The 12,131-nt window shown below is 40.1% G+C and overlaps 1 protein-coding gene across 2 annotated transcripts in view; it reads left to right on the forward strand.

Moving 5' to 3' along the window:
* Positions 1–12,131, forward strand: part of aff2 (AF4/FMR2 family, member 2) — a 173,382-nt gene that overhangs the window by 48,916 nt on the left and 112,335 nt on the right. For both annotated transcript variants that reach the window (XM_084353930.1, XM_084353931.1), the window contains exons 3-4: positions 7,662–8,340; positions 9,876–10,309. In XM_084353930.1, the coding sequence (XP_084210056.1) occupies positions 7,662–8,340; positions 9,876–10,309 (1,113 nt within the window). The remainder of the gene's footprint in view (positions 1–7,661; positions 8,341–9,875; positions 10,310–12,131) is intronic.

Here is a 12,131-nt window from a genome sequence, read left to right on the forward strand (position 1 = left end):
AGGTACCAGTATCCTCTCCTGAGCCCTGCTTTTAAGCCTGTATTTTTTGATGATATGGCGAATTGGCACCATTTATTAACTGAATTAGCTATCCCAACATAGTCTGGGACTAAAATACAACAAAGTTTGGTGGGGACATTTCTTTCACATTTTCATTAAAACTCCCCTGGGTCTTGACATCCTCAGGTGGAAGTAGTTTTCTGTTGACTCTTGCAGCAAACAACATGGCCGTTCACACGTTTAGCTCTTAGCTTTTACGTCACGTAATTACATGCACGGGGGCCCTAAAAGACTTTTTCCATAAGCTTATATTGTGAAAGAAGCAGATTATTCTATCATTTTATTTCTATTCAATTTAGCCAGGCGCTAAATCGGAAGTTAGCATGCTCAGTCGGCAGAAGTCTCTAGTACGCACACTTCATGGGCCCGACAACACGGAAGATCTGGGTAATATAGGTATATTTTGGCTTCATGCGCTGCTGAGCATCTTTTATAGAAATGAACAGGGCTCAGTCTCTGACACAGTATCCAGGTCTTAATGTAATGTCCTTGGTCTGAAGGGGGTTAAAGGTCTCGCTCTGTGTAAAACAACAGCTGACTTCTCATTGAAGTCATTAAAAAGAAAAAAATTAGCATATTATTAACTATTTCTTAAACATTCTCGATCTAAAACAACCAATAACATTAATTGTTTAATCAATTGTTAAATTGTTTAATTAAGTGTTTGCCTATCGTTAAATGCTAGGCAAACACTAACCTTCTATCTGTTCAGATGTACGGACTGAAACACAAAGCAATCCTGTGAGCTAACATTAGTAAGTTGCACACTCTTCTACAGTCTTTACAACCTGGCTGGGCTGTGATTGTTTGCACTGAATGCTGTTTTCTGCTCACAGAGTGCTCTCTCAGTGCTGTTAAGGAGACAGTTTTATACTTTGCTGGCAAGTTTTGATTGATCTGTGGAGAAGAATGGACATCCTTATGCAAGGATTTCATTTGGGCAAATGGAGTGAATTTACGACATCTTCATCAGCGAGGATGGCAGAGTCTCCTCTAAAGTGGCCGTGCTTTGTTACTCAGGCTCATATGAAACAGTTTTGCCTTGCAAGCAATTAATTTAAAACTGTTATTGCTAAGAAACTATTATCCAAGCAATTTTTTGTTCCATGATGCATTTTAAAGATAATAAAAGCTGATGACGGCCTATTGATCGTTAGTGTTGCATCATCCAGCACAAGGTTCTGGTCGGTTCTGATCTAAGGCACTTGAGATGCCGCATTTTGTTTCTTCTTTAGCTGAAAGTAAACTAGCCGTGCATGAAATCCATGGCCACTCTCCGGCCCCTGTGTATAAAATTGATTTTGGTTTGTTAACTCCCATTTGCTACTGACGGGCACTTCACCACTTGGTTATGCCGCCAAGTGTATCGACCTTGGGACGGACTGGCTTTGAATCCTGACGGAATGTGTTTAACGGCTGCTGTGTCTGAGCGCAGAGGACAACGGGGCTCCTCAGTAAGACGCTGCTCGAGGTTCGGGGGTGATGGCAGCACATGAGAGGTTGTTCCCATAATGAATCTAATCCGAGGTGCCTCCATGCTCCAACTAATTGTTTCCAACTAATTAATGGTGCCGAGGTGAGGTCAAGATGTGTGTGCGAGGAGAGAGCGAGGATGACTGTGGACGGGGCTGTGTGAAGGGTGATATTTCAAACACCACTAGTGCTGTTTTGATGAATCCTGAGGATTTGATGCATTTTAGCATTTGGATTAACTTGTGAAAGGAGCCAAAATGAAAAGATTGTTCATATTTATTGTTTATTTTTGCATTTTTTGGGTACTGAAAGAACAAATACTGGTCATTCCATGACAACTAACCAAGGGCCTCCCAGTTCATGTCATGAATTTTCTTCAAAAAACAAAAAAATAAAACATTTTAATTCTTAAAAAGTATTTGGAATACAGCTATATTATTTTGCAAGTTCCCATGAATTTAATAGAAGTCTCAACATGATTTTGAGTTTGAGTTGGCGATGAATGACCCATACCGTGTTTAAGGTGTACCTCATCACGCTCGCTCGTCAATATGTAGTTTTCACGTGACGTCACGCTCCCAGGGGAACGCCAGCCAGCATCACAGGAAGCAAGTGATACATTTCGTTTGGAACAAGTTTCTCAAAATAAATGATTTGGAAATTCCTTAGCACCTTTAAGCTTGTGTTTAGACTGATAAACTTTCTTTTGGGTGATGTCCCGGGTACATATACAATAATAATATTAACACAATAATGTTCAATATCTAGTGATAGTTAACTAGTACTCACCTTTGCTTTTACAATGAAGAAGACCGAGCATTCAATTAAAGACGCATTTCAGCAGTTTTGTGGCCACGAAAACTCTTTCACCTCAGCTTTTGTAAAACATCATTTTATATCTTTATATATACTGAGAGTGCTGAAACAAGCTATAAACAGACTATATATATTCCAACCCTGAGTCTCGACTGCAAGCTTGTCGGACGCGTTTTTAATTTGGACGTCCTACGCAACAGATACACTCTTATTTTAATCCATTCATGTCTCTGCAGCAGCTTCATGCAGGCTCACAACGCTGAGCTGTGTCTCAAGGGTGCAAATGTGGCCTGAAGCCTTGAAGGCTATTTTTTTGACAATACTTAAGCAATTGCAACGTTGATGCGTGTGTGGTTGATCTCACTCTCTCAAACTTACACTCACTACGACCTACGGTACTCAAAAGCATCAACCATATGTTTCAGTGTTGATGGAAAAATATATCAGGAATACTAGGAGGAAAACTTCTCACTGCACAAAAAGTTTGGCCGCTCCTCGACACATTGTTGGACCAGATAAAAGCATGATCTAATATAAGCTGTGCTGGTGTTGGTCATGTAACATCATTAAAACTGACAAGTCACGTTTTTTGTGATGTCGTAGCCTTGTGACTTGGGAAAAAAGACCGGGAAAATATTCAACTGGGACTTAATTCAAACATGTGTTTAACATTGCGAAAGGGTCTATTTTATCCCAAACCATCTTTTCCTAAACCTAACAAGTGTTTTTGATGCCTCAGTCCAACCTAACCAGATAGCAACAGAAAACAGAAAAGAAAAATAACAAGTGAACAATAAAGCCTATTTATATGTTCCAAGTGGGATACAAACCCCAGTCTTGTGAGTGCGAGTCCTGTGCGTAACCCACAAAGCTACGACGGCTCGCTGCAGAAACAGTTTTCATCACTCTGTCCTAAATTGAATTGATGGTCCTTGAGAAACATTAATTCTAATGGTGATTGGTCCTGGAACGTTCATGTGATGTTCTAGATACAACAACACGACAAAATCCTGTGTTTGAATTCCTTCTCCCAGATGACTTGGTGGCCCTTTAATACATGAAACAAATGGAAATGCTGCATTTCATTTGTGTTTTCTACATCATTTTTCCCTGTTTGACGTTTTGACTGCCGCTCTTTTAATTACGTGATTTTGTTGCGCCCTCCTCTATTGCAAAGGTATAATGGTTTTCAGACTTATCAACCACTTATCTTAATACACCGACTCCTAATAGTTGCACTAAAGCAGTCATTTGCGTTTTCCTTTGCAGAGTTTCTCGAAATTTGCGTTAAAATTTGTGATACATTTGAATAGAACCCTGGCTATAGTCATTTTATCCATCGTCACTTTATCCAATATAATAATGTTTATTATGAGTGTACAATCTAGACACGGTAGAGTCATATCTAACCTACGCTCACTGACAATTAGTTCAGTTCAGAATTAATTTCAGATCTCATTTTGGATTCTTTCAAATAGCAGCACCTGACTGTGCAGAGCATTTCTCCATCTCTCTTTAATTACAGTGATTAACTTAACAAGGGAACCATAATTGATAGTAGAAATTATGAAGATATAAAGCTCAGAGTGATGATACTTCTTGTGAGTGACTGTGTAGAGGACAACATGTTTTGCTTGTTTTATATTTCAGCTCTGTCCAACTAATCTTTTTCCTCCACTCCTTCCACTTCCCCAGTTTATCTCTCAGCGCTGCTAAACTTGAAAAACAGCTTTGGCACACCTTGCCACTTTCTTCTGCTGATTTATTTGCCACACTAACAATTTCTTTTTTTTTTTTTTTTCCGAGGTTGTTGCTTTACTTCATACAATTCAGTGGATTTACCACGGCCTCCTCGACCTCTCTGCACTCTCTCTGTGTTTAAGTGCTGACTGAACTTACTGAACTGCTCCTTTACAGATCTATATCAGCCACTTTTCATTATCACATAGGATTTATAGAACTTTTATCATTCCCCGTCGCTCTCTTCCTCGTTTTTTCTCCCATCCGTCTCTCTCTGTACCTGTATATCTATCATGTGTCCGTCATTCTCCTTCTCTGTCTTTCCCTCTTGCTCTCTCCAGTATTCATCCTCTCTGTCAGCTATTAGCTAATCCCTCTTCTAATCCTGTTAAAGAGCGTTATGCTGTTAGCAGCTATTTGGGATGATCTATTCACACACACTCATACACTCATACACACACATAGGTATTCATCCTCTCTTTCTCCTCTGTTTTCCATTTTGCCTCTCTGTAAATGTGTTTTCTGTTCCTCTTCAGCCACCAGATCTTTTATTCATGAGCCTGAGATGGAGAAGAGATGGGCTAATTTATTCACAGCTAACTTTGGCTCGCCACAGTGTGTAGTGTGTGTGTGTGTGTACACAGAAATTACATCTGTTAAGATTATTTGAAGGCAATTCTCTCCTTTCTTATATGAATCTTTTGTAAATAAGGCTTTATTCCTTGTTCTGTTCGTTATTTTTTTGCTATTTTCATGGTTTTCCTGAGTTTGTTAGAGTGTAAAGACGAAGGATCCAGTGAAGAGAGACATAGTAGAAGAGATGCATGTTGTAGGTTACGTAGATTTGAGCAGAGGTTTTTGTAGACCACACGACCACAAGGATCTCTCATTTTGAAACCAGGTCTACCTGGGGCTCACAAACAAATCTGTCCACTCGAGTTTAACATATTTTATACTCGTCTATATTCGAATCTCAATAATTTGAGGTTGCCTTTTCTTCCTCGTACAGGCTGAGGATTGTGTAAATTGCAGTGTAAAGCATCAGTGAGAGCTTTTAAAGCATATTAGGTGTAAATTCAGGAGACTCATCTGGTGCTTGAAAAAACAGCGCTTGAGAGGCAAAGTAGAAGTTATATCTCAGCCACTAGATGATCTTTTGGGGTTTGGTTCGTAAATTTGAGTGAAACACAACCGTCCATTATCTCACACAAATGCACTCAATGTAACATATTGCCTCTTTGGGGGGAGTGAGATCATTTAAATCACATGAGGTCCCCGAGGACTTCATCCAATGAATGGGGCTTTACTCTTGAGCTTAAACAATTAGTCTACATAATATTGATGTAATATTGATTGTGTCTATTTTATAATTCATTAATTGTTTCTGTAACTTTTGGCCATGCCTGCACTGTGGCTCCATTTAAGAGCAATGTCTCTCAGGGGACCACTTTGGTCCAGACTGAAATACTTTATGAAAACATCCATTGTATTGATTGCTTGCTGCGGACATTCATGAATTCAATGAATTTGGTAACCCCATGGATATAATAGGGAAAAGTCTCAATACAGCGCCAGAGGCGGAGCTCCATTCATTCCTATGAAAGCTGCTCAGTGGCACATGAAGCCAAAAAGTTCAACTTCCTGGGAGTAAAAATACCCAGACCTTTGGCATAGCTTCCTAATTGTTTAACCCTCTGCTAACCTAAATGGAAAAATTAGAAAATTTGAAAAAGGTCAAGGTCATGCTATTACGCTAAACTACTGGCTAGACATGAATATGTTATGTTGTTAGTGTTTTCACGTTTCATAGAATAAACAAGGATGGCACTCACTCTCTCTTTAATTCAGTCGAGCCGAATCCAATATCAAATAAAACATATTTAAATCCAGCAGATCTGGAATTTGAGTTGGATCTGCATCAGATTGTATTCCCTGAGAAAGTGTCAAAAAATGCCCTCAAATCTCACAATGTAAAAGAAAGTGAGATAAAGTTCCCGGATCCGTCTCTTAATCCAGATCCACAGCAAAAGTTAATGGGGTCTATTCTGGGCCGAGACACATCCTCAACCCACGTTTCGAAGAAATCTATTTAGTAGTTTTTGTGTAATCCTGCTGACAAACCAACCAACCAACAAGTTACACGAGTGAAAACAAAACTTCCTTGGCAGATCTCATTTAAGATCACTGATACTTAAATGTTCTTGATGGTCAGTTTATAAACTATCAAACCAATCTGATTGTGAAAAAGGGGCATCACCACGTAGCAATTAGCATTGAAAGATGCTTACATTACCCTCCATCAGAGCAAGGGCAAGGGTGGTGTTATACTGTTATACTAATGTGTAAGGTTGAGAAGCCTCTAACACACACATACAAACACACACACACACAGTAAGCAATAGGACCTCTCCACGGATCACTGCTTGTTATAACAGTATTACGTTGCTTTCTGAAGTTGTTATACACAGGAACACACAAAGTTACGTTCAAGTGATTTTATTCTTCTGACCGCTGTGAGAACAAATGCAGTGTAGGGATTATTCATTATTATTACATGTAACTTCATCCTCTTTAGAAACATTGCCTAAGATTTGTTAAGCTCCTACTTCCTATGGACATACATTCATTATTCATGACTTCATTAACCTCTCCAAATACAGGCAGTTTCACCTCGTCTTGAAAATTAGAAAAGAGTTTTATTCACTCCCTTTCCTGCATTTAACCTTTAAACCTATCATGGCTTCATTTGACATTACCACTTACCACAGGGGTGATTAGCAGAGTATCGACTGCCAAACACCTCGATCTATTGACTGAAGCACAAAAGTTGTGTGCATTTAAATTACAGTCCGTGGCTGCATTTCACATCGATCTTACTCAGTGTTTCCAGTGTTCATCATTTGTCTGTAACTCTTGATGAAATGTCACGATTAAATTATAGGCTGCAGCTCTTGCATAATTCAGACTTGGCTCATCATGATTAATATTTGCTTCACAATTTGTTGCTCAGGTAGAAAAGAAATGTCAGAGAAGTGGATAGAAATCTACAGGTCCTCACTTTTCCCTCTCCTCTTTCATGCCTCCAAGAATAGAAGCACTGAACCCACTGCTGATTGCTCTTGTCCTTTCAAAAATGCCAAATGATCAAATCATGTAGTTTCATCATTAAAGAAGCTGTCAGTGACTGACACAAAAGGTACTCTTGAGCTATTCTGAGGAACATCTCACGTAGCAGCTGTAGGTGCTATACCGTCATATATCAGTAAGGCCCGCACTGTCCTCCAAGCGATGATTGCTTGAGAATCTGGGGTCAGGGTAATAATGATTCCTGCCCCATTAATTTTACTGCTGCAGCCGGGACTGGACCCTCTTAAGGGTGGCATGTGTTTAATTAATCATCTCATCCTGATGTCTGGTCAGTGGTCACCCTATCCGTCTCTCACTGTTCCTCTCCGGATGAATAAAGAGGGCTTTTCATCAAGTGCAGAGAAATGGAAAAATGGAAGACTTAATTAATACTCTTCTCTCTCTTCCTCCCTCTTGTCTTTTCCTTCTTTCTCCGCTCATTTCAGACTAATAAAGGTGATGCATTGGCCAGTCGCGTCCAGAACACGCTGGGCTCCTACGAAGAAATGAAAGACCTGTTAACCAGCCACTCTAACCAGAGCCACTTGGTGGGAATCCCCAAAGGCAGCAACAACCTGCAGACTCCGACCACTTCGACAACAGAGAGACCCGCCTTGGAGTCGCAGCTTTTCACCGAAGCCCTGAGGGGAGGACCAGGTGGAGGAGGAGGAGGTGGAGGAGGAGGAGGAGGAGGAGGAGGAGCAGAGGGAGGTGGGGACAAGAGGATGGGAAATGCACCCTCTGCATCTTCAACTTCCATGCAACCTCCTGCTTCGACCACATCGTCATCAAGCGCCACAACGATACAGCATCAGAATTCCAAAAAGTCCCGAAGCTCCATGGACTGGTCAAGGGCAGGCCACGGACAGAGTACCCAGGGAACAGGCCTCGTTCTGGGGTTAGGTCAGAACGGGCAGGGGCAGGTCACAGCAGCTACTAGTGGACGAGGAAAAATGTCTTTATCAGAGGAACAGAGGCATGAAGAGCTGTTTAGCTCACTTAAAGATGAACTCGGTCTCAAAGGAGACTCAAGCCCTTCTTCCTCCTCCTCGTCCTCGTCTTCTTCTTCCTCTTCTTCACGGAGAAGGCACTCCTCCCACACCTCCAAGCCCGTTCCTCTCCCAGGTGAGTCCTAGAAAGAAAAGCTACAGAGGAATGAGTAGACATTTTGGAAAATACACTTATTTGCTTTACAATCTAAGGGTTAGATGAAAAGTTTGATACCATGCCTGCATACTAAATTTAAAGCTAGAGGCAGTTAGCTTAGCTTACTCAGAAACAGATGCATTGGTGAGCTCATGTTTTATCTGCTCTGGCAGATGCGTCTGTTATTCCTCCCATTCAGACAGATTTTCCTCCATCCTGGTTTCTGTATATATTAGATAAACAAGGCCTGTAGAAAAGTTTGTCAAAAAAGTTTGGCTTTCTTAAGGCAAGGGTGCTACTGCACTGCCAGTGATTCGATTCAACCATTAGATTGCGACATTCGGCTCAATGCATTCTGTGGTTACCATGAACAGAAGCTAGTAGATGAAGTATTAAGCTGACAACATTATAAAAATGTCAATCCAAAGCAGCAGGCGTTGATTCACACTGCTATTTGTATTACTGTATTTTTAGCTAGCTAGCTTCCCTAAACTGCACTAACAAGCTCACGAGCTAACAAGCTTACAATTCTTCTTTGCTTTGAGATGTGCTAGCTTAGAGCTACTTCATAATTTCGTTGCTCTAAATGGTTGTAGGTCTATCGAATTGTGCTTTGGCGTTTTGATCTTTGCTAACGATTGCTAGCAAATGATAACATTCCTAACGCTCGCTAGCTAACATTAACATTGCTAATGCTAATATTAATATTGCTAACGCTAGCTAGCTAATATTTGGACAGTACATACTGGGCCATCTTAAAGTTTTTTTTTTCCAGAAACTGGAAACTACCAAGACATCTTGATCGCTGATGAAATGCAGATACCACGTGATACCAACACCATTGTACTATCGGCTCACAAACCTTGTAATAAGCTGGAACCAACTGTCAGATTTCTTAAACAGAGATAAACAATAATTTGGGACTGGAGAACATTTAGTAAAATGTTCATCATAATATTGTTTTGAAAGTAAATTCTTGCAGCTCTCTACAAGCTCTGTAGATGTATTATTTTTTATTCTTGATTTGTCTACATAAAAAATGTCTGTAGATATCTGTCTTTTCAACCAACTGTAGTTGAGAAAGAGAGTATGCAGTGTAGAACTACTAGTGGGGACTATCTCACAGTTTGGTTGATTAAACCTGCCATTCACACAACAAAAGGGGACTTCTCATATTTTGATATTCATGGAAAATCATTGTATTTGCTGGAGCCCTAAGTGCTCATGAATAATTTCAGTGCAAAACAGACTCTATCACCTTTTGGGCGGGTTTTATGAAAATTAACATCTGTATCTGATGATAAACACATCTTTCAGCTGATTTCTAAACCACCAAGCAACACATAATTTGCTTTGATTGTGATGGGCTCCATCCATCTGGGAGAGGGAATTTTTGGCATTCAACCTTCATTAGATCTGACAGCACAGAGCACAGCAATATTCCAAAATACCAGGTGCTGCTTTGGTTATTTTTCACTTTTTTGTTTTATATCCTTTCTCCTTGTCTTTTACAGATGGTGGTAATTTTCGATCTTCCACCATGGACGGTGGCCATTTTAAGTCTTCCACTAACACAGAAAATGGTGGACATTTTAAATCCTCCCCGTTTGAGAATGAGACGGGTTCTCACCTGTCTACGTCCTCCTCCCCGCTGGCTTCCACATCAGTTCTGACGACGCCTACTCCTGGTCTAACCACTCCCACATCTGGACTGACTACCCCCACCTTCCCGCCTGGCAGCCTATCAGGGAAGCCGATAGCAGTGCAGCAGAAGCCCACAGCGTATGTTCGACCAATGGATGGCCAGGACCAGGCGCCTAGTGACTCTCCCCAGCTTAAACCCCCTCTGGTGGCCACAGAGGGATTTAACAACAGTCAGGCCTATGTGGGAAACTCCGGGAACGTGAAGAATAAACTGCCAAAACTTAGTCTGGGCCATACAGGGGAGGTAAGAGAACAATGCATGACTCTATATCAATGAACACTTCAGCTGTATGTTAACCCCAAGCAAAAATGTATTCAATTCAACAGAGGACCAAATACAAGTCCTTTTCTATTAATAATAAAGTTTAGCAGAGTGACTGGCAGTGATCAAAATATCCTCAAATAAAGAAACTAATTCTAAACTAAATGCAGATGTTTACAAAAAATGAAATTATCCTTAGATTTGATGTAGTCTTAGATTTTCTGATTACATGCGAAAAATGATTCTCCATGTATGAGACTCTCTGCATGTTTAACTTTTGGCCACACCTCATCAGTGATGTAACAACATTGTTTTTGCTTTTGACTCGAGATCTCAGCTTCTGCAGTGACATCACTAATCAGGTTGTGGTCAGAATTACAACACTTAAACCCAAAGAGAGGAGTGCCACAGCACTTTTCCCTGCCATGATTCACAGTAGGAGTGTCGGCATATGCCAGTATTGACAATAACTGTGATGTTAAAAAATTAAATATTGATATTGTGTCAATAGCTCACCAGCGCAGATGTTAGACTTGTGGATCCATACGTGAAATTAAGTAGTATAAAGCCTTTTGTGGCTCCAGAGGAAGCTGCATGTAAGCTGATGAATTTGGGGTTTTGAAAAGTAGTTCTCTGGTCTAGAATTGCACTCTTATAACACTGTCGGACAGTAAACCTGACGCCTACATCACCCACAATGCAACTTCGCCGATGATGTCATTGGAGGCAATTTTGTTTTTTACAGTTCTGGCTACAGATTACTCCACCTCTCTGCTCTACTATTTTAAGTGCAATTGATTTGCCAAAAAAAGACGAAACACATGTTAAACACTGACTGAACATTTGACTGATGGCATTCTTTTTTTAAAATATAGACATCACAACGTCATCAACACAAGTTCGTTTGGCAATGAAAATCATGGAGTGAAAATCAGTTATCTTGACATCCTCAACTCACCGTTTATGTACATTTCAGGAAGAATAAAAAAGGACTGTAAAAGTTTTAATATATTAAAAGTTTAGACACTGTTTGGTGATCTCATACAGCATCGGCAGAAATAACAACTTCAACTGACAGAACAATTGATTTTTGCACAATCCCACGTTTTCCATCAAGTGAACTTTTGTCCACATATCTGAAAAAAAAAAACAACTCTTCCGATTCTTTTGGACGTAAACACCTCATGTAACTTTGTTAATTAAAATAAATAAAAATAATGCCTTATTTGCATTGTTTGAATATGACAGCCAAGATATAGCTTAATTGTAACCAGCAGAAAAGATGTAATTTTCAAATCGATAAAATGCATTATTACAACTTTTTTCGAAGGAATTAGCACTTAAATGACTGAATATAGTGTTACTTATGGAGACATGCATTCTGAAATAAAACCCTACTTTCTTACAGGCACCAAACTTTATTCTGAGGATATAAATAACACCCAGCTGGTAAAAATAAACCTAAAACGAATGTCTGGTTGGGATCGTTAACTGTGACACATACTGTCTGTGCCTCTGATGTCATGGGTGTGAGTGCATGTTTGCCTTTTTTTCATAACAACACCAACTCCCTCTCTTTCAAATCCCGCACTCTGCATCGCATCATTAAGTGATATCATGGTGAATATTCACACATTTAGCTAATTGTAATGTCAAATGAATCTGACAATAAAAACTCCTCCACACGTCCCTCGCTCGCTCTCTGACTCACTCACTTAACTCTCCGACCTCCTCCCTCTCTCTCTATCTATCTCTCACTCACTTTCATTTTCAAAACGGCAAGAAACACCAGGCTTGATGATGT

This window comes from Pagrus pagrus (assembly GCF_965226575.1).
Source record: "Pagrus pagrus genome assembly, chromosome: 5".
Taxonomy (NCBI): Eukaryota; Metazoa; Chordata; class Actinopteri; order Spariformes; family Sparidae; genus Pagrus; species Pagrus pagrus.